Below are 20408 nucleotides of genomic sequence, written 5' to 3'. Positions count from 1 at the left end.
AGGCCTGGGGGGCCAGGGCCCTGCCACACTTGCGTTTGGGTCTGCTGCCCCTCGAGGCTCCATGGCGTGGTGGGCAGTGCTACCTCCTCGCGCCCCATCCTGGGTGGCTGCAGCTTCCCTGCTCCTGATGGCTGCAGCTCTACTCCAGGTGGCATCCTCTGCTGCTCTACATCAGGCTGTGTGTGCAGGGGCCGTGCTGGGAGAGCTGAGCTTTCATCTTGAGTGAAGAGTGGTGGCCTCGGCTGCCGCATCCCTGCCTGCTCCATGCAGCCCCAAGCTGGTGCCTGCCTGCCCTTCTCTGCCCCTGGGCAGCCCTGGCTGTGCCTCTCTGCCTCACTCCTGGTGGTGCGGGCACCTCCCTGCCCAGGGACACTGCAGCAATCCCCCTGGTCCTGGCATCTGGCAGGCCTCCCCTCCGTAGCTGGAGTGGCAAAGGGAACCTGAAGTTTTGTGTAAAGACTGCAGAAGCTGTAGCCACTGCAGAGGCCATCGTTGCTCTCATACAACCCACGGGAGCAGGCAGAGGCTGTGCCTGGCATCTGAGGGATGCATTGCTGGGGAATGGGCTCCCAGCAGCACTGCTGCAGTTGCTGGGGACAGTTCTGCTCCCAGGCTGGGATAGGCTGCACCCTGGCTCCTGGATGCTCCAGGTGCAAAGGCCAAAGTGCTGCAGGCACCTTAGGGCTGGACTTGGAGCCACCCAGCGCTGTGGCTGGCCAGTACTGCGTGGGCTGCCCCAGGGAAAAGTGTGGTTTCCACACCCGTGCCCCTGCTGTGCACTGTGCCTTGCAAGGCTCTGGGAGGCCCAGGAGGAAGGAACTGTGGTGGAAGCAGCTGCTGGGCAGGATGGCGTTCGGTCTGTAGGAAGTCTCACCGTTGTTCCAAGCGCTGCCTTCCAACCCTGCTCTAGGCTCAGGCCCAGGCTGTGCTTCTCAGGGAAGGGGGCTGCCAGGGGAAGGCAGTGCCTGACAGCCCCCTGCTTTTGGCAGGTACCCACATCATCTACGTCCGCAAGTTCCTGCTGGAGTGCAAGAATTCGCCCGCGGCCAGGACTCTTCCCTGCTGCCTGCCCCAGATCCCCGGTGTCACCTCCCTGGCCCCGTGCAGCCTCGTCAAGCTGGGGGAGCTCAAGGAGCAGAATGAGAGTGAAGAAGCCATGCCAGGTGAGCAGCCCAGGCAGCACGGCCCCTGCCTAAGCAGGCGCTAGGGCCCCGCTGCCTGGGGCATGGGGCTCTCACCTGGCCACGAGGGGAGATCCCGTCTCAACCCTGAGCTCAGGCTGGCCCCGTTCCAGCCGTCTGCATGTTTCCTTTGAGGCAGCCCCATCCTAATGCTAGCCTTGTATGCCTCCCTACCCCTGCAGATCAAGACCAGTGTGAGATGGACATCTGACTTTCCAGCTTCCGCTCTCTGGGCCGTGGCTGGGCCTGTTCCTGGGCCTCGTGGAGGTGCTGGCACCGTGACCAGCTGGCTGCAGTCCTCTCTGATGCTGGGGATGGATGTGACACCTCAGGCTCTAGCACAACTGGCTGGTGCAGCTGCCTAGGAGCTCATGCTTGATTAATAAACACCCTGAAATCCCTGTGTGGAAATGATGAATCTCTCTACACTGGGGCTCAGCTGGGTCCTCAGAGCCCTGGGGAAGGCAGCTTGGAGGAGCTGATCAGTGCCAGGTAACCTTTCAGGTTGCAGAAGTATTTTCCCTCCTGCAGTGAGATCCTGCATGTTAATAGAGGACCCTAGGGTTATGCCCAGCATTGCCTGGACCTGCACTGAGGCCAGGAGTGCACTTGGAAGTACAGGCTCATGCCAGGGCCCAGCTGGATCTGCTCCCACCTTTGGGATGCCATGTGTCCCCCCGCTGCCCTAGCTGTGGCTGGGGCAGCTGTTGAGACCACCTGTGAGCAGAGGGTGGAGCAGTGCATATGGGGCTGTATGGGGTCACTGTAACAGCCAGAACTTACGTGGCTTGGTGGGCCTGGGCCAAGTATCGTCATGCTTCAGCCCCTTCCCTGAGGCTGCCTGGATTGAGGCCCCCAGAATCTGAGCCATGCCACGATGACGGTGACAACACGGCCTGTAGCTGTGGCATGAACTGAAGTTCTGTGGTAGCAGAGAGCCTCCTGCACCAACGTTCCAGAGCAGGCCGTGACCAGGGGCAGATTCGTGCTATTTATTAACATGTAGTGAACTGCCACTGAAATGTTGCAGTGAGTAAAATCCCCCTTAGGAGAGCGCTGAGAGCCAGGAGGGTTGCCCCTTCTGGGAGTTCTTTCTGCTGGCACCTGGAGGCAGAGGCTGCCCTGCTTGCGGGCTGCAGCTCCGTGCTTGGCTTCAGGAAGCCTCCTGCTCAGGCTGGGCCTCAGTGCTGTCGTCCCTCGCTGCAGCTGGTTCCACGGCAGGCAGTTTCCTTGTCTCGGCTATCAGGCGCTTGACGCCTACCAGCCACTGGCTCACCTCATTCACATGGTCCACCATGAGGGAGCGGTGGATTTCATCTGCTGCGTCCCAGTGGCATTGCTGGAGCTCTGCCGAGAAAGGGGAAGCTGTCAGCAGCTCCGGGTCAGCATTCCCATGGCCCAGTGTTGGTTTGTGTGCAGCACCCTACCCCTCACCTTGCACCAGGAGGCTCATCCTCTTCTTCACAGGGGCCGACAGCTTCCCCTGAGACCATGCCTCTCCGAGCACCGTCAGACGCCGCCCAATGTCATCACACACTTGTTTCTGGAAGCACCAAGATGAGCCCTGGAGGGGACCTGCCTCTGGGCAGCCCTCCCAGGCAGGGGTGGCTCTCCTCTCCCCAGAGACGTCCTGGGTCTCCAGTGGGCTGCCACACTTCCATGTTTCCCTCCACAGGACAGCAGCGCTGTCTTGTTTGAGCAGCCCTGCCTCGTGGGGCTAGGAGGCAGAGGAGCAAGCGCCAACGGCCTCACCTGCATCGTGGGCCGACAGTTGGCAAGGGTCTCCCTCAGAGGGCCAAGGACAGCATCTGCTGGCACATCGCCGCCCTCAGAGCTCTCCTCTGCAGCCGGCCTGGCACTCTCTGTCCTCAGGGCAAGGTTAACAGGCCCAAGCGGGGGTGGCCCCAGCACTTTGGGGGGCAGTGCTGCGGATGCAGCGGGGGCATTGTCCGGAGGAGCACCTGGGGAGGACATGTGCCAGCGTGAGGCCCTGTCAGCAGCATGCCTTCAGCCCAGACAGGAGAGGCACCAGCCAGGTGCAGGGAAATGCGGTGTTGCCACCCCCATAAAACATGCTGAGGGGGAAAAGGGGATCTTAGCCCACCACCACCTCCTGGCTCCATTGCCCCCCTGGCTGCACGGGACGGGCACTCGGTTGTTCCCGTGTGCTTGGAACTGCTGTGCCAGCGCTGCCCGGCCCGAGGGGCTGCAGCAAGAGCGGGCACCGGCGGTTCTGCTCTCCAGCAGAGCCAGCCCGTGCTGCTCACGGGGCAGGGCGACGCAGGACGCGCTGCCTGGGCTGGGCCTGGTCCCACCGGCCCTAAACGCCGAGTGCCGCGGCTCCATCCCCGGGCGGTCCCCCGGGGCAGCCCCGCGGGCAGGGCGGCTGCGGGAGCCGGGCGGGTGCTGACCTGGGAGGGCTCCCGGGGCGGGCACCCGGCGAGTGAGCGGGGCTCGCCTGGGGCCCGCGCCCTGCGCCTGCAGCCCGTAGGAGAACTGGGGAGGGTCGTTCCAGCCGCGCTCCTTGTTCCCTGCGGGGGCAAAGGCCACGGTGAGAGGCTGCCGCTCGGCCTGCCGCCGGGCCGCCCGCGCGCACGGCCCCGGGTCCCGGCCCGGCCACGCCGCCGCCCCGCGCCCCGCTCTCCCCGCTCCCAGCCGCCCCCAGCCCCCCGGAACCGCGTGTCCCCACCCCCTCCACCCCCGCACCACCCCCCCCCCCGTCCCGCAGCCCCTCACCCGGCTTCACGTAGAGCTCCGCCATCCCGCCCCGTCACCGCGCCGCGCCCCGGTGCCCTCCCGCGGGGCGGAGGCGGCCGGGGCAGGGAGCCGCGGGGCGGCGCAAGGCGGAGCCGGCAGCTGCGTGGCGGAGCTTTATTGGGGGCGGCGCGGCGCTGGGGGGGGCGGGGGACCGGGCCCGCAACCGGCACGGAGCCCCGGCCCCGGCCCCGGCCCCCGCAGCCGGGGGGGTTCCGACGGAGGGGTCCTCGCCGGCGGCCGCGCTCCGGCCGAGCCGAGCCCCGGGCTCGCCCCGCTAGGGCAGGTGCAGCAGGGAGTGCTTCTGGCGGAAGGCCTCCAGGAAGGAGAAGACGCCGCGCTTGCGAGGCCCGGGCCCCGCAGCCCCGCCGCTGCCCCCGCTCGCCTTCGGTACCTCCCCGGCGAACGGCCCGCTCGGGGCATCCCCGGCCGCCGCCCGCCGCCCCTCCGCGGGTGCGCGCTTCGGCCTCGCCCCCGGCGCGGCGGCCACCAGGCACTTCTGGTACTGCACCTGCGGGGACACGAGGGACACGGCGGGACGGCCGCCTGGCACCAGGCTCGGACGCGCAGCTCCGCGGGGTGACGCCCGGCGAGGCATGTCGGCACCCTGCTGCCCCCGCCACCCTAACAGGGGTGGGCATTGCGCCCAGGCGTCCGGCCTTGCCCCATCCCCCAACCCTCCTGCAATGGGGGGGGCTGCCCCGAGCCCCCTGCCAGGAAGCCAGCCGTGTCCGGGCTCGGACCAGGTGAACGCGTGGTGCGGGCGGGGAAGCAGCGTGGGGGCCCCCCGGGTCCCGCTCACCATGCAAGCTGCCTGCACCGCCTCCGAGATGGTGCCAGCATCGGGCTCACACCAGAAGGCCGTGCACTGAAAGTGCTGTCCCGTGTCCACGATGAGCGCAAAGGTGTGTGCATCCCTGCCCACCCCGAGGAAGGTCACATATCGCACCTGGCACTCCCAGATGTGGCTCCTCTCTTCCTCCTGCTGGGATAGGACAGGCTGATCCATCACACACCAAACCCACAGGCAACTCTGCACGCCTCGGCACCCACGGCCAGATCTCCTCCCCTTGGGGGCTTGGCCGCTGTGGGCCAGGCCCTCCCCAGCGGGTTGCTTTTTCCTACCCTGGGTGCCTGCTTCAGCTGCATCACCCCAGGGCCCCCTCCCCTTCCCTCCCTGGTCCCACCTGTGCAGGGTGCACCCGCATGGCTGTGTCGGACACGCTGATGAGGGAGGGTGTCCAGCACTCCCGCCCAGGGCCTCTCGTCAGCTTCTCGATGGCCTCATTCAGTACGTCCATCCCTGGCAGGACAGAAGCCTGGCTGTCGGTCCCTGCCCCAGCAAGGTGGCTGCTGGAGCTGGCAGCGGAGTGCTGGGTGCCCCGCAGGTAGTGGCCCCCTACGCTGGGGCATGGTTGGCCACCCATGGGACTCGCTCAGTCTCCCCACAGGTGGGCATTTCTCAGGCATCCCTCAGCTGCTGCAGGGCCAGCAGCACTTACCCATGGCCCTGGGTACAGGCAGGCTGCCGATGTACAGTGCTTCATACTTCTGGATCGACTGTCTCACGGCATCCAGGATATCCACTGCCAAGAAGGGAGAGTTGTGTGGGATCCCTGTCCCCCCCCCACCAACTCCCAGGGTCCATCCCAAGGCCCACAGGGATGCATCAAGACAGGCCGCGACGTTCTGTCTGCTGGGCATCCCGTGGCCCTGCTGGCCTTTGTGCTGGGGGTAGCAGCCCAGCAGCACCTGGGGACCTTGGGCGTGGGGAGAGCAACACAGCCCCTGCAGTGCGCTGGCTGGGGCCCGGGAGCTGCAGCCAGGCCCTGTGCCCACGAGCTGGTACCTTGCAATGGCAGGTCGTCACTGGAGATGGGTTCCAGCGTGATGGCGTGTGGCAGCCTGCTGCTCGCTACTGCTCGCTCGGCCACGATCTGCAAGAGACAGAGTGCACGGGGTCCCGCACGCTAAGGGGCAGCCTGATGGCTCGTGTGGACACCCAGACACCCTTTGCCAGTGGAGGGTAAGCAGAGCTCTGCATGGGGAAACTGAGGCTCGCAATGGCAGAGGTCCTGTGCCTCCCCTCACCCCCAAGACCCCAGGGCCACCCTAAAGCACACCCCCGTGAGCACCAGGGCCATGAGAGGGCTCAGGCCAGCCATGCCTGCAGGCCCTATTATCCCACCTTGGAGCACATTTTGTGCAGGGCCTTGGCGATGCCCTTGGCAGGTACGTTGCAGTGGAAGACGTGACACTTGAGCACGCAGGTATCCTTGTCACTGGCCACAAACGCAAAGTCCCTGCAAGGCCATGAGCAAATGAGTGAGGTCCCAGCAGAGGCAGCCTGCTTCGCTGCCCCTAGCCCTACACCAAGTTACCTGTCCCTGCACGTCGCAACAGGAGGGGAGAAAGGAGAGCGGATAGGTTACTGCCTGGGTTCCTTCACCCCAAACGGGCAGGGCCACAGCACGCCCACGTGTTCTGCCCCTGCCTCCAGCACCTGCCATTGTTGCAGCCAACACCCCAGACACGGATGTTGAGGATGGGCTGGCAATGGATGAGGCTGTGGTCGAGGGGGTCTACCAGGCTCATGGTGTCCTTCTTCAGGATCATCACCAGGTCCTGGCCCTGCAGAGAGTCAGGGGCACCCTCAGCTTGGCAGCAGGCCTGGGCATCCCCAGCACACATCCCATGTGTAGGGACAGCCACATCCATTCAGCCTACTTGCCCCCTCCTACCCCCCGGTATGACCCCAAATGTGGGGACATCCCCACAGCCTGTCCCCCACAGGCCTCTCCGATACCATTCCGATGTGTGGGGACAGCCCGCTCAGGCTCCCCTTGTCACTGTCCCCTTGTGTACACACAGTCCTGTCAATCCCACCTGCCCCACGCTCAGGCCAGCAGCACGGACACTGTACGTGGTCAGAGTTGGCTCTGCCACCGGCACAGGTCCCTGGGCTCCCCACTCCCTTTGTGTGAGGACAGCCAGCTCCAGCAGCACTGCTCCCTGGGCACGGAGGGGACAGGTACCGTGACTGAGCACCATCCCAGGCTCTCACCTCACCCCAGTTGTCTGCAGAGCCCTGGCCCTGGCACTTGCTGTTGGAGAGCTGCTGGATGCAGTTGTTGACAGCGATGCTGCTCTTGCCAGGTGCCAGGTCCTCCTCAGGGATCTCGACCCAGCCCAGTGAACGTACAGCGAAGCACTGAGCAGAAAGACATCTGGGGCTTGAATGACAGGCCAGCACAGCCCCTGTCTCATGCCCCTCACCGTGCCGATATGGCCACCCCTGCCCTTGCTTCCATCTCTGTGCCTGCCAGCTGCTAACCGCACGCTGCTCTGCCAGCCCCAGCACACGACACTGCAGCGAACCCTCTGCGTGGGCTGGGCTGGGTGCAGGAATCTTCTGGCACGCCAGGAAGCCCCCTGATGCAGTACCTTTGAGCTGGGCTCCGTGCTGTGCTGGAAGTCTTCTCTGTGCCAGGGCAGTGAGGTCCTGCAAAGGGACAGGGTGGTGAGGGGAAAGCGCCCACTCAGTATTCCTGACTCTGGGTACGAATGTCCACAGACATGCCAGAGAAGAATGCCCTGGCACCCAGAGACCCCCACACCACCAGCTGGGTGCTATCCCACAAAGGTGCTCAGCTTGAGCCTGCTGGCTCCAATCTGTGTGGCTGTTCTGGGGGAACACACCAGGGACCGGCACCCAATGGTGGTCGTGGGACAACAGTACCCCTGAGTACCACAAGCTGGCAGAGCACACAGGCAGCCCTACCTCCTGGAGAGCGAAGCCATGGGGCTGGGAATGGGCCTGGTTTTTGTTGGGTGCTTCACCACAGAGGCCTGGCAGTCCTGAGAAAGAAGACGAAAGGGGTGAGGGCAGCAAGAGGGGCTGTCAGGAGAGTACGTCTGCAGAGGCACCAGGTAGGAGGCCTCCCTCCCAGGACAGCAGTCTCAGTTCACAGGCAGCCTGAGAAGAACCAGGATGGGGTCAACATGGGCCCTCCTGAAGTCCTTCAAGGGGCTTAACTCTGGCCAGGAATGGGTTGAGCAGGACTTTGGGGTGACAGAGAGAGAGTCCTGCTCCAAGGGGAGGCAGGACAAGGTACCCAGAGGGTCCTTCAGCAACCCACCCCCCAAATGGCAGGCTTCTGCCAGGTAGTGGGAACCAACACTCCCCTCCCATATCCCCTACCATTTCCTGGAGTGTCTCCTCTCCATCAGCCTTCAGGCACCCTCCTGGGCTCGCGGTATGTGCAGGGTGCTGCCACTGTGTTGTGCCAGTGGGCACGTGCCAGTAGTAGGTGCCCAGAGTGTCATGGATTTTCCTCCAGCCTGGGGGGAGGTCTGTGTCCATCTCCAGGCTCTGGTCACTCCAGAGGTTGTCTGTGCAGAGAGAGTGTGAAGGAAGGGGGAAAGCTCCCACAGCTGCTCCCAGCTGCAGGGAGCCTTGAGAAGCAAGCAGCTTTGGCCAGCAGGGAAAGGGTCATGCAGCTGCCTCTAGGGCGCGATGTGCTGCCCCAGAACACAGCTGAGCACAGGGTTTGGGAGGGGAGTGCTGACCAGGAAGGTTTACAGAGATGCCAGAGAGGCTGCAGCAGCAGCAGACCCCAAGGCACCACAGTCAGTGCAGGCAGTTGCCTCCCTGACATCTGGAGGAACGGGGTGACCCCCACCATGAGCACAGAGAGCTTGGGCAGCCTGAAAGCCTCGCCAGGGAAGTTACCGTGCTGAGGTGCCCAGGCAGGGCACAAGACCGCCAGCCCTGAGGTCCCCCTGCTAGCACTCAGTTCCCAGCTCTTTGCCAACACTCCAGGACGCCTGAGGCTGGCTCCCTCCCAGCTGTGCTGGGGAAAGGCGGAGACCCTCTTCCCTGCACCTCAAGCTCTGAAGAGATTAAGAAAGCGAGCCCGTGGTACAGATAAAAAACGAGATCTGCTCCTGGGCATGCAGCTATAAATACACAGAGGTCACCGTGCCCCTTGTGGGTGCTTATCCCCGGGAGCTGTGCTGCTGGGAGGGACGGGCTGCGTGTAACCACATCGCTGACAGCGGCCCAGGCCGTGCTCACCGCTCCGACTCCTGCGCCCCGCTGGACCCCACACCGGGGCCCAGCCCCAGCACAGCCACCGCCTCCTGCCCCGCGTCTGCTCTCGGGATTCTGGCTGCGGACCCGGGATCTGCCCCCCCCCAACCCCCTTTCTGCACCCCCCCCCGCCCCATCTCGCCGTGCCCTGCCCGTGCCCTTCCTTAGGGCACCGGGGGGAGCAGCAGAAGGAAGACAATGGCGTAGAGCGTGGAGGGGCTGGAACCAGCAGCTCCTGCAGCAGCTGGGCCTGGCGGAGGGGCTACCAGGAGCCCGGCACCCCTCGTCTGAGCTCAGCCCCGCGGGGGGGGGGGGGGGGGGGGGGGGGGGGTCGAGGAGACGATCGTGGCCCCCGACCCTCACCCAGGCGGCCCGGCCCCGGCTGCGGGCCCCGTCCCGGTCCCCCCCCCCCCCCCCCGCCCGCCCCCGGCTGACCGTCGCAGTTGACGAGGATGATGGCCAGCATGTAGTCCTTGCCCAGCATGGCCCCGGCTGCCGGGCCCCGGCTGCGGCAGGGGGCGGAGGGGCCGGGCCGGAGGGGAGCGGAGCGGAGCGGGGGCAGCGCCGGGGGCCTGCGGCTGCCGGGGGCCGGAGCGCGAGGGAGAGGGGCCCGGAGGCACCGGGGCGGGCGGCGGGAGGGCGGCGTTTGGGGGGTAGGAGGGGACGTGCGGGCGTCTGGGCGTGGAAAGGGCGCTGGATGCGGCTGGGAGGGGGGGATCGGGGGCGGGGGGGGCGGTAGGGAACGTGAGGGAGGGGTTGCGGGGCGGGAAGGTGGCGTTCGGGGGGGGGGGAGGGTGGCTGAGTGTGGGGCAGGGGTGCGGAGCGGGGGGGGGGGGTGCTTGTGTGGAAGGTTTTCAGGTGCAGGGATGGGGATGTTGGGGTGTGGAAAGGGTATTTGGTGTGTAGGGGCAGGGAAGGAGGGCTTGGGGTGTATCAGTGGGTTCAGATCAGCGCTGTTCCGCTCCATATGCCCTCAGGTTAGTTCTTCTCGCTCCACACGCCATAAGGTTTTTTCCATTCCCTTGCCTTTCACGCAGATCACCCCTTTTCCATTCCATCCACGCTTTACGTTCATTCTCTCTCATGCATGCTCAGATCCCCTCCATTTAGGGGGAAATCGGAGGATTTGCACATGTCTAAAGACAACTGCCTGTGGTCCAAACTCTTCCAGACAGTAATGAGGACACCTGACTGTGGGTGCCCGTCATGTTCCTGCTTTCACGAAACGTGCAGAGCTCTGCATTTCCAGTTTGAGACTTCTGTTTGCCATGCTGTCCCGAGCTGACAGTCTTAGCTCAGTACCTGGGGACAGAAGCTCTGGATACATTTGTTGTGCATCTCGGTTTCACAGAGTCGTGGAACGTCTCGGGTTGGAAGAGACCTTAAAGATCATCGAACTCCAACTGTGCCATGGGCAGGGGTACCATCAACTGGATCAGGTTGGCCAAGGCCCTATCCAGCTTGGCCTCGAACACCTCCAGGGATGGGGCATCCACAACTTCTCTTGACACTTGCTCCAGTGCCTCACTACCCTTACAGTGAAGAATTTCCTCCTAATGTCTAGTCTAAATGTATCCTCTTTTGGTTTAAGACCATTCCCTCTTGTCCTATCATTATCTACCTGAGTAAGGAGTCCTTCACCATATTTTTTATAAGACCTCTTTAAGTATTGAAAGGTCTCAATGAGGTCTCCACAGAGCCTTCTCTTCTCCAGACAGAACATCCCCAGCTCTCTCAGCCTTTCTTCATAGGAGAGGTGCTCCAGCCCTCTGACCATCCTTGTAGCCCTCCTCTGGACTTGCTCTAACAGGTCCTCAGCTTTCTTGTGCTGGGGACCTGAATGCAGCACTGCAGGTGGGGCCTCACAAGGGCAGAGCAGAGGGGGACCATCACCTCCCTCCACCTGCTGGCCGCTCCTCTGTTGATGCAGCCCAGGGTGCAGTTGGCCTTCTGGGCTGCAAGTGTGCACTGCTGGCTCGTGTCGAGCCTTTCGTCCACCAGAACCCCCAGGTCCTTCTCTGCAGGGCTGCTCCCCATGAGTTCTCCCAGTCTGTCCTCCTGTCTGGGATTGCCCTGACCCAGGTGCAGCACCTTGCACTTGGACTTGTGGAACCTCATGCGGTTCACATGGGCCCACTTCTCCAGCCTGTCCAGGTCCCTTTGAATGGCGTCTCTTCCTTCTTTGGTATCAACCACACCACTCATTTTCCCCATGGAGCCCTCCATGTGCTGTTACAGACAGTCCCTCCAAGCATTTGGTGCCCAGTGACATGTTCCAAGATGGTTTGCAATACATGGAATGTCTGGGCTTCTTCTAGTAGGGCTTCTTCTGGCCTGGATGTAGCATATATTCTTGAGAGCCTCCCATGCCAACTCATCTGCCCTACTTCTTTCCATGCATGGCTCTGCACAGAGCTTGTATTTTTTTGAAGTACAAAATAAATTTTTGATGTATGTTTCCTTGCTTTCAGCTAGGCATTGCATTTTTGCTCAGAGCTCAGCCCAATTCTTGCGTTCTGTGGGCTAACACGCCTCTAATCTCATGAGACTGTTTCACAGTACTCTTCCCTTCTATCTGCTTGTCTGCTGGCCTAAAAAAGGCACCAGCTCCATAATCCAATTTGGTAGCAATCTACCATTATTTCTGTCTTTTTATCTTCTGTTGAAATCTGTTTTATTGGCTGCAAGCTATTTTTTCTATTTCTTTATGAGGAGCAACTGAAGGAATCGGGGTTGTTTAGTCTGGGGAAAAGGAGGCTGAGGGGAGACCTCATTGCTCTCTACAGCTACCTGAAAGGAGGTTGCAGTGAGGAGGTTGTCAGTCTGGTTTTTTTTTGTTTGTTTGTTTTGTTTTGTTTTGTTTTGTTTTTCCAGGTGACAAATGATAGGATGCACAGAAACAATTTCCAGTACCACCAGGGGAGGTTTGTCTTGGATATTAGGAAGAATTTCTTCACAGAGTGTGGTCAAACATTGAAATGGGCTGCCCAGGGAAGTGGTGGAGTCTCCATCCTTGGACGTACTTAAGAGACATGTGGATGTGGCACTAACAGGCAAGGTTTAGTGATGAGACTCAGTAGTTAGGCTGATGGACTTGATGAGCTTGAAGCTCTTTTCCAGCCTACGTGATTCTGCATCTGTCCAGAGCTAGTGGGATCTCTGAGATCCTGTTTGAGCTTCTTAGGACATATCTTGCCTTACTCTAGCCCTAGCCCAAACCATCCAAGCACGGCAGGAGTGAGAGGCTGGTGGGTCCCCGTGGCCTGTGTTCAGTTGTGTCTGAGGCAATGGGAGTCAAAGACAGTTGCAGACCAGCTTTGACGAGACCAAGTCACGTTTCCTGTTCTTCCACTACTCAAGAGTGAACTTACTGCTATCAGGTTACTTGTAATATCATGGTGTGCTCTTCTGCATATGTTTCCTTGTCCTTAGTGCAACTGAATTTTATAGAACACTTCCAAAAACTGGACTTGGATATTCAGACATGTGGCAACAACTCTGAATCAAATTGTTCCGGTTTTTCTTCCTTCTTAGCAGACCTGACAGTGACCTCCAAAGAAGAAGAAAGGAAAAAGAGAAAGTCTGAAGATGCCAGATCAGAAACCCCCTCCCAACAAACACTTGATAAAGCATTTGGTTACATGACTAAAGGCTAATCAAAGGAAATAGAGGAAATAACAGCAGGCGGAGAGAGCCCTGTAACCTACTCAGTGAAAATGGAGCACACTAAGTAGGCTGACCCTCATATCATCAGAGAAGAACAGTCCCTGGGGCCATGGGTGATCCACCCCTGCATCATCCCTGGTGCAAAACCCACCAAGGTGACTCATTGTAAGAACTGTCTCCTGGTAATATCATGAAGGGTAATTATGGCCTACAGCGATAAAAGACATTACGGGATGCAGAGGGAGAATTTAGAAATGGAACAGAGCAGAACCTAGGGACTGCGTGAAACTTCATATGGGATGTTTAGGGGAACAGACATAGGAAGGGGAAAAGGTGGGATCGGTGCAGATATGGCAGGAATGAACATGGCAAAACAGATAAAAAAAAAAAAAAGGAAAAAAAAAGAGAAAAGGAGCCAGTGGCATGTAAACAAGGGGCAGGTAGGTATGCTTGACCGACAGAGCATTTTGTTTCATCACTGTAGTTTGTCCCATACTCTTCTTAAACCCAATTTCTTCTGTGTGACTGTGCTCTCTGTTCTGAGCCTTTGTTTTTGAGCAGCTACTGAACCTCAGACTGCACTAGCTGCTGAGTAGACTAGGTGGTCTGGATACCCCCACTGTCTGAGGGATCGGGCTGGTCCACCATAAAAGTGGGTAAATTCTATGTGCTTCTGTGTGAGGGAAGGGACATTGCTCCTAGTTGCTAAGGTAAGCACCAGGAAGCTCTTTTGGTAAAGGTAAGGTAAGCTCTTTTGACCATTGCTCTAGAACTACACCCTAAGAAAGGAAAATACAACACATGAGAGTATGTAGCAGGGAGAGTACCTTGCACACTCACCCAAACCTGCTTTAAGCACAGTAAGTTCAGCTCTGGACCAGATATGGATTTGAGGGCAAGCTGTTGATGGGAGCAGCCATAAAGGTGACCTGGTTATAATGGAAAAAATACAATCAATTACCATTGAGCATTTATGTCCCCACAAGCTAGCACCGGACAGGCATTGAACATGACAGTTTGAGGCACTTCTCTGTCACATTCACGCATATCTTGACAGGCTATCCTGTTGCTCCCCTTCTTGGTCATCCTTTTTCCAATCTGCCAATTGACCAAGGCCCTCTGAGGCGTAAAATGACCAGAGTCAAAACTAATAGTTGACCTCTCCCTGCCGTTATTTTTAAATCTTAGGTTTCCAAATAATTATCAATATTAAGATGAACTCTGCTACAAGAATTGAAACCCCTTGGGGGCACTCCAGTTCTGTATAGGCCAGTCCTTTCTCCCAATCACAAGTCACATTCATTAGTTACTTGCAAAAATAAAATTTGGTTTACAATTACAAACTTTTATCCCACCCAGAGTCTACTATGAAACTTTCTTTTAATTTTAACTTTCAACGACTCTTCTATAGGAACAACTTCCCAGGTACTAGGGTCGACAGATGCTTTCACTTGAGTATAGTGAGTCCAGCCTTTTCCCACAGTTCTTATGGCTGTTTCAGTAGTGAGCAGTACTTGGAAGGGTCCTTCCCGCTCAGGGCGGAGTTTTGTTTCTCTCCAGGTACATATCAGCAGCCAGTCTCTTGCGTGGAATGAATGCACTGGGAATTCCAAAGGTGGGGTTTGAGCCAACAGTCCATGAACCCTGAGAGATGTCAAGGAAGAAGACAACCTGAGTATATAGTTTTTGAGAAAAATATCTTTGGTTTCAAGAGTAGTTATCTCACCGCTTCTACCCAGGTATGGTAGTCCAAACAACATCTCATATGGCAAAACTCCTATTTCTTTCCTAGAAGCAGTTCAAATTCTGAACAGAGCTAAAGGTAAGCATTTTGTCCAGGAAAGTTTAGACTCTAAAACCGGTTTTGACAGGTGTTTCTTTAACGTGTGATTCATTCTTTCCACTTTCCCAGACGAGGAAGGATACCATCGAGTATGAAACTCCCATTTTATTCCCAAAGTTCTCATTAATCCTTGTGAAATATACGAAGTAAAATGACTTCCTTGATCTGAGTCTATATTTTCAACAATCCCATACATAGGGATAATTTGTTCCAGAATTATCTTTATCACCTCAATAGCTGTTGTTGATACTGAAGGAAAAGCTTCTACCCATCCTGACAAATGGTCAATTAATGCCAGCACGTACTTGCATCTGCCTACTTTATGTAATTCAGAAAAATCTACTTGGATTCTCTGAAAAGGTCGAAGTCCTGGCTTCTGTCCACCCAGAGGTTGTTTCTGCTGAGCCTTCTTATTCACTTGTTGGCACGTTATGCACCTGTTACACACCTGCATTCCTACACATACATAGTTTCTCAATACAGCATCACACACTGCCTGGACTCCCCAGTGGCTTCCTTGATGTAGAACAGCTAAAATTTCCCTCATTATTTGTTTATTTATTATTTCTCTACCATCAGGGAGAGTCCACCATCCTTCTGACTCCTTTGTTCCTAACTCCTTGAAGGTTTGTATCTCTTTTTCTTATACTTACTACTTCTTACTTCTGTATCTTTTTCTTATACTTTTCTTACACTTGCTTTTCAGGTGGAAGATTGAAACATGTAGCAGAACAGCTTCGTTCCTACTTCTCATGGCAAAGCCAATCCTTTAGTCTTTTCATCCACAATTCTGTTTCCCCATTCAACTAGGGAGTTTCTTTTTTCATGTCCTGTTGATACGCACCACAGCAATCTCTTCAGGTAATAACAGATTTTCCAAAATCTGCCTAATTAATTCTTCATGGATCAACTCTTTTCCCTTACTGTTTATTGAACCCCTTTCCATTTTTTTCCCCAATGTATGTATCACCCCATATGCACATCACAAATCTGTATATATAGCTCCCTGTTTCCCTTGTAAAACTTTATATTATCAATTCTGACGTAAAAACAACATTTTTGGTCCCACACATGGCAGGGGGCAGGGGAATGCACTGTGGGCGGCCTGGTGGCGAACATTCACCTCACCCAAGCCCTGCCCTGCACGCACCGCGCATGCGCGGAGGCGGCGCTCAGCCGCCACGCAGCGAGCGGCAGGCGGGGCAGGCCGCGAGCTCCGGGGCGCCCTGTGGCGCCACCTGCTGGCAAGTGCCGGTACTGCAGGCGAGGGGCAGCATTGCCCTCTGCTGCCGCCCGGTGACGAGACAGCGGTACCACAGGCGAAGGGCGCTGCGCATGCGCAGTTGCGGGGTTTTTACTCGAGAGGCGCAGGCTCAGCGCGGCCTCACAGGGCCCTGACCGCAGCTGGGATCCGGGCTGCGTCGCACCCCGAGAAGTAACCCCTATACAGAGCCCCGAATCCAACCCCTAAACTCAACCACGAATCCAACCCCTAAGCAGAGCCCCGAATCCAGCAGCAGTGTTTGCGGGGCTTGGACACGCTCGTTGAGTGCGGCTCGCTCAGCGTAGCTCAAGCAACCCAGCACCTGCTTCGTTTTTTGTCGCTCTGGCATGGCCAGGCTAATGCCATCACTTTTATGAGCAATTCTCCATTTCATTGCTTTTTTTCTTTTTTTTTTTTTTCTTCTCCTCTTTGTCAGGAGGGCATCCTTTCTGAGCTGGACATCAGGTGCTCTGAAGTTGAGATTGTGAGCTTTTAGTGGCAAAGTAGCAAGAATCTTAGACTGCAGTCCAGGAGACCTGAAATTCCCTTGGCAGGCTTTACACAACCGCACTCCCAACAGGACTCTGAGATTTCTCTCTTTCCAAACCCTTTCCCTCCTCTAATACTCCCCCTAACCTTAGATTAAAGCTACCTAAGCCGCCCATGAAATAGTTATAATGAAAGCCTCTTGGGAGACTGCAGCTGGCAGCCTTAATCGAATCCCACACACAACAGGACTCTGAGCTTTGTCGCTCCCAAAACCTAAGCCCTGAAACAGAACCCTGACCCCAAGGCAAAGCTCACTGTATCTAGCTGCCAAGGAGCCATCTCTTTTACAAGCATTTCTCTGTTTAATTGGGTTTCTTTTTATTTTAATGCTTCTCAGCTGGACGCTGAACTTTATTGCTCCCCAAAACCTAAGCCCTAAACAAAACCCTCACCCCCTAGGCGAAGCGAACTGTAACTACCTGCTAAAGAGCTGGAGCTCGGCACTTCTCCCTGAATGCAGCGCTGATTTTGTCGCTCTGGCATTGCCAGACTGATGCCATCACGTTTACAAGCAATTCTCCATTTCATTGCTTTTATCTTTTTTTTTTTAAATGCTTCTCCTCTTTCAGGAGTGCATCCTCTCCGAGCTGGACATGAAGTGCTGTGCTGGAGTTAGAACGCTGCGTGTTTAATGGCAGAGTGGCAAGAAACTTAGACTGCAGTCCAGGAGACCTGAAATTCCCTTGGCAAGCTTTACACAACCGCACTCCCAACAGGTCTCTGCACTCTCTCTCCCTCCAAACCCTTTCCCTCCTCTAAAACTCACCTTAACCTTAGACTACAGCTACCTAAGCCTCCCATGAAATAGTGCTACCAAGGGAAGCCTTTTCGGAGACCTGAACACGCAGCCTTAGTACGATCCCCCTCACAGCAGGACTCTGATCTTTGTCACACCCCATGAACTAACCCTGAAACAGAACCCTGAATCCCAAGGCAAAGCACACTGTAGCTAGCCGCCAAGGAGCGCTGGAGCTCGGATCTTCTCCACGAATGCGGCTTGCCCCCTCGCCGGAGGACCGCGGGGACTCCAGGTCGGCCAGAGCTCAGGCACCTTGCTAGCAAGGCAGACCCGGCAGCTCTGGCAGCACTGCTTTGCCGGGGGCTCGGAGCCCTTTATCTCGGCAGCCCAGCTGCGCACGGCTCACGGTGGCGGGCACATCCTGCCCAAATCTTGCCCCGCAGTGCTGGGCTGGTGCTGGGCTCCTGGAACCTTGCTGTGCCATAGTGTTTTGGCGATGCTGCCTTTTTTTTTTCTTTCTCCACTGCCGCCACCACCACCATGCTTTTGCACATGCTCTGCGCCTCACTAGGCTACACTCGCTAACCCCCTACACCCACCCGCGCCCACACCCCCGCGGAGGGGGAGGCCGGTGCCCAACACCACCTCCCAACGCATCTGCCCCACTGCGCTGCTTTCTCCTACCGTATGCTTCCCCTTCACCGCTAACACATCCTGCGACAGTGCCCACAACGCGCGCACACCTTCCTTGACGCACACCAGCGCTGACGCTACCACCGCAAGGACTTCACACCTTCTCTGGAGCTTATTTTGCGTATTGGGATTTTTGGGACTTCACCTCCCCTCCTGAAAGACCAGGACACCAGGAGAGGAGAGGTGCTGCAAGATCTGCCTGAAGGAGGAGTGATGGCAAAGGCTTTAAGGCAGCCGAAACAAGGTGTGCTAACACCTTCAAGGATCTTTCCCTCTTGACCGCTGCCACTGCTGCATGCCAAGGCCCAAGGAGCACACTGCTGCGGCATGCAGCACGGCTGGGGCTCCCAGGCAGTCTCAGGGCATATTGCCTGAGGCCAGGCATTTTGGGGTTGCTTCATTTCCCCTCCTGCATGCATATCTGGGTCCTGGTGCCAGTGCAGCCCCTGCTCCCGACCCCAAAAAGCCCAGCCACGAGGCTGGGCACTGCCAGCAGCTCCAGGTGAGCAGCATCAGCACAGTGCTGCAAAGGGAGACTTCTACCAGCTGCAGTTCTGACCCCGAGGTTCCTGACCCGCTTTCTCACTGCCAGCTGCGTTTCAACCCATTAAAGGTCATCGGAAGTTGGGTTTATTTTTAGTTTTCCCTTTTAAGCTGCCCTCAAGCACCGAGGACTGACGGCAGGAAGAACCATCCTCCCTCCCACCAGCGCTGGACCAGGACCCCAGGACACTGATGCTGAGCAGCTGTGCCCACCTCGAGTCCTGGCGAGAGGCACGGCGCTGGTGGCACCAGGCTGGCATGCCTCCTGCCATGCTCCCCGGGGAGCCCCCGGCCGCTGCTTCCCAGTAAGAGCCATGTAGCCTTGGCAAATGCTGCCGCTTTCTTCTTGCCGGAGTGGCGTTATCACAAGGGCTTGGTTTTCCTTTTGTTCCTCATATTGTTTCGTGGGGAAACTGGGAAGCACAGCGGTTCCTGCACAGCTTGGGGACCACTGGGTCCCTGCACCCAGCTGGCTGTCCCGGGGACACAGCATTTTCATCCCCCTTCCCCATCGCCCTCCCTCCGTCCCGTGCTGCAGCCAGCCACCACAAGGAGCCTGAGCCACGTAGTTAGGAAAAATCATTTCTTTTTGCACTTCTAAGGGTAAGAAATACCGCAGAACCGCTAGCCCCGGGTAGGTGGCGGGTTCTCTCTTTTGTAGGAAATCTCACTTTTTTCTTTTCTTCCCCGCAGTCTAAAAATGGAACGCGGACACTTAAAATAAATTCCTGGAGAACAAAACTGAGAAAACACAATGGGATTAGCATCAAAGTGTTTGGATTAATTAGCTTAAACTGAAAGCTTTCATTCTGATTTCAACCTCAGCTTTATGTACAAAAAAAAAATATTAAAGCAGCAAAGCTTTGCAAGTTGAAAAATCAAAATGTTCCACCCTGAAAATATCAAAATGAGATGCTTTGCCTCGCTGAGCTGCTTTGTTTCTTTCTAAAAGCAAATGGCATCAGGACCAACACCTTTGCAAGCAGCTTGGATCATTAAGAGCTTGAAAAAATTCTAGATCAGCATAAGCAATTAATATCTTAAGCAGTTTTTTTTTTTTTCATTTTTCCTCCCAAGGAAGTGTAAAACTACTAGCTGGCCAAAATTATCAAACTATTTCTTTAAATTCTTTCCTTTTACTGCGTGGTTGGCACATGGAGCTTGAGCCTGAAGCCCTGAACTTGCTGCTCGGTGCTCTCCGTGTTGGACACATCGGTTCGGCCCCTCGCAGCTCATGTTGTGAATACTAGAAGGGAAAGAGGTATGAAGGAGGCTGGGATTTTATAAATGTGTGTAGTCTAAAGATGAACAAACCAAGTTTTTGTGAACATTTTCCTACTGTGGGTGAAACTGAAAAATGAAAAAATGGAGATCTGGGGGGTTATGCTCACTTTGTTATTTTCCTTTCTCCTTCCTTGTCCTGTTCATTTCTGTTTCAAAGGCAAAATATGAAAAGGATAAAACCAGAAACAGGGAAGAATAATAGAGCAAAAGAGAGGCTGGAAGGTAGAAATGCAGGGAAACAGAGAAGTTAAAATGAAATATTTTGAACGTTTGATTTTCTAGAGACATCTCCAGATGCAATACATTTCCTTTGCAAACCTCGCCAACGAGAACAACTTTGACGTTTGGAGCAATTTTCCCTTCGGATTTTCAAGCAGCTCCCCCACTGCAGCACCGTGTCACACTGCTGTGCTCTGCAGGTCAGCATCCAGCGGTTCCTGGGTGTGCTCACTCGTGGGAAGGGCACCCGTGGATGTCCTCTGGCCCCAGCGGGTGTCACTTGTGTCCCCGCCGAGCCCCGCTGCTGCTCAGGACGCCAGTCCCCGTTTTAGAGCCTCTCCTGGTTCTCTTTGCTAGCCCGGTTCTGCAGTCCCGCAGTACTTTCCCCACGCTGTGTTAATTACACTGTGGGAACCGGCTGCTCGATGAGGTTTTGCTGCTTCTCCGTGCCGTGGTGCTGCAGCTGCTCCGGTGGGGTGAGGCTGGGGAGCGGCAGGGACTCATCCTGACTCCTGTAAGTGGGCTGGGTGGCCTTGTGCCTCCCCGGGCCCTGCCGCACCATGCACCCAGCTTGTGATGGA

General features: G+C 56.9%; 3 protein-coding genes across 14 annotated transcripts in view; 1 reads left to right on the top strand and 2 right to left on the bottom strand.

Moving 5' to 3' along the window:
• Positions 1 to 1582, top strand: part of ANKHD1 (ankyrin repeat and KH domain containing 1) — a 119679-nt gene extending 118097 nt beyond the window's left edge. For all 12 annotated transcript variants that reach the window (XM_066977287.1, XM_066977284.1, XM_066977292.1 and 9 more), the window contains 2 exons: positions 990 to 1163; positions 1364 to 1582. In XM_066977287.1, the coding sequence (XP_066833388.1) occupies positions 990 to 1143 (154 nt within the window). In that variant the 3' untranslated portion in view covers positions 1144 to 1163; positions 1364 to 1582. The remainder of the gene's footprint in view (positions 1 to 989; positions 1164 to 1363) is intronic.
• Positions 1583 to 2151: 569 nt separating this feature from the next.
• Positions 2152 to 4074, bottom strand: SRA1 (steroid receptor RNA activator 1). The gene is made up of 5 exons (XM_048080371.2): positions 3918 to 4074; positions 3593 to 3712; positions 2934 to 3142; positions 2616 to 2724; positions 2152 to 2528 (listed from the first exon to the last, which is right to left on the bottom strand). The coding sequence occupies exons 1-5, from the start codon at positions 3940 to 3942 to the stop codon at positions 2335 to 2337; spliced, it is 657 nt and encodes a 218-aa protein (XP_047936328.1). The 5' UTR covers positions 3943 to 4074; the 3' UTR covers positions 2152 to 2334.
• On the bottom strand, positions 4061 to 9677 carry APBB3 (amyloid beta precursor protein binding family B member 3). Its single transcript, XM_066977299.1, has 13 exons — positions 9463 to 9677; positions 8137 to 8327; positions 7717 to 7793; positions 7380 to 7437; positions 7000 to 7146; positions 6439 to 6566; positions 6317 to 6322; positions 6124 to 6238; positions 5785 to 5872; positions 5438 to 5521; positions 5123 to 5238; positions 4738 to 4917; positions 4061 to 4446 (listed from the first exon to the last, which is right to left on the bottom strand). The coding sequence occupies exons 1-13, from the start codon at positions 9509 to 9511 to the stop codon at positions 4213 to 4215; spliced, it is 1473 nt and encodes a 490-aa protein (XP_066833400.1). The 5' UTR covers positions 9512 to 9677; the 3' UTR covers positions 4061 to 4212.
• Between the last annotated feature and the right edge of the window lie 10731 nt (positions 9678 to 20408).

Source organism: Anser cygnoides, chromosome 14 (assembly GCF_040182565.1).
Source record: "Anser cygnoides isolate HZ-2024a breed goose chromosome 14, Taihu_goose_T2T_genome, whole genome shotgun sequence".
In the NCBI taxonomy this organism is placed as follows: domain Eukaryota; kingdom Metazoa; phylum Chordata; class Aves; order Anseriformes; family Anatidae; genus Anser; species Anser cygnoides.
The sequence above is the reverse complement of the archived record's forward strand: the minus strand, read 5'-3'. Positions and strand labels throughout refer to the sequence as shown.

Coding starts and splice junctions, on each gene's coding strand:
- APBB3 (XM_066977299.1), bottom strand. CDS start 9,511: ATGCTGGGCAAGGACTACATGCTGGCCATCATCCTCGTCAACTGCGAC. Junction 6,567..6,999: donor CTGCAGACAACTGGGGTGAG/GTGAGAGCCTGG, acceptor GACTCTCTGCAG/GGCCAGGACCTGGTGATGAT. Junction 5,239..5,437: donor GCCTGTACCCAGGGCCATGG/GTAAGTGCTGCT, acceptor CTGTCCTGCCAG/GGATGGACGTACTGAATGAG.
- SRA1 (XM_048080371.2), bottom strand. CDS start 3,942: ATGGCGGAGCTCTACGTGAAGCCGG. Junction 3,713..3,917: donor GGAGCTCTACGTGAAGCCGG/GTGAGGGGCTGC, acceptor TTGCCCCCGCAG/GGAACAAGGAGCGCGGCTGG. Junction 2,725..2,933: donor ACTGTCGGCCCACGATGCAG/GTGAGGCCGTTG, acceptor TGGTGCTTCCAG/AAACAAGTGTGTGATGACAT.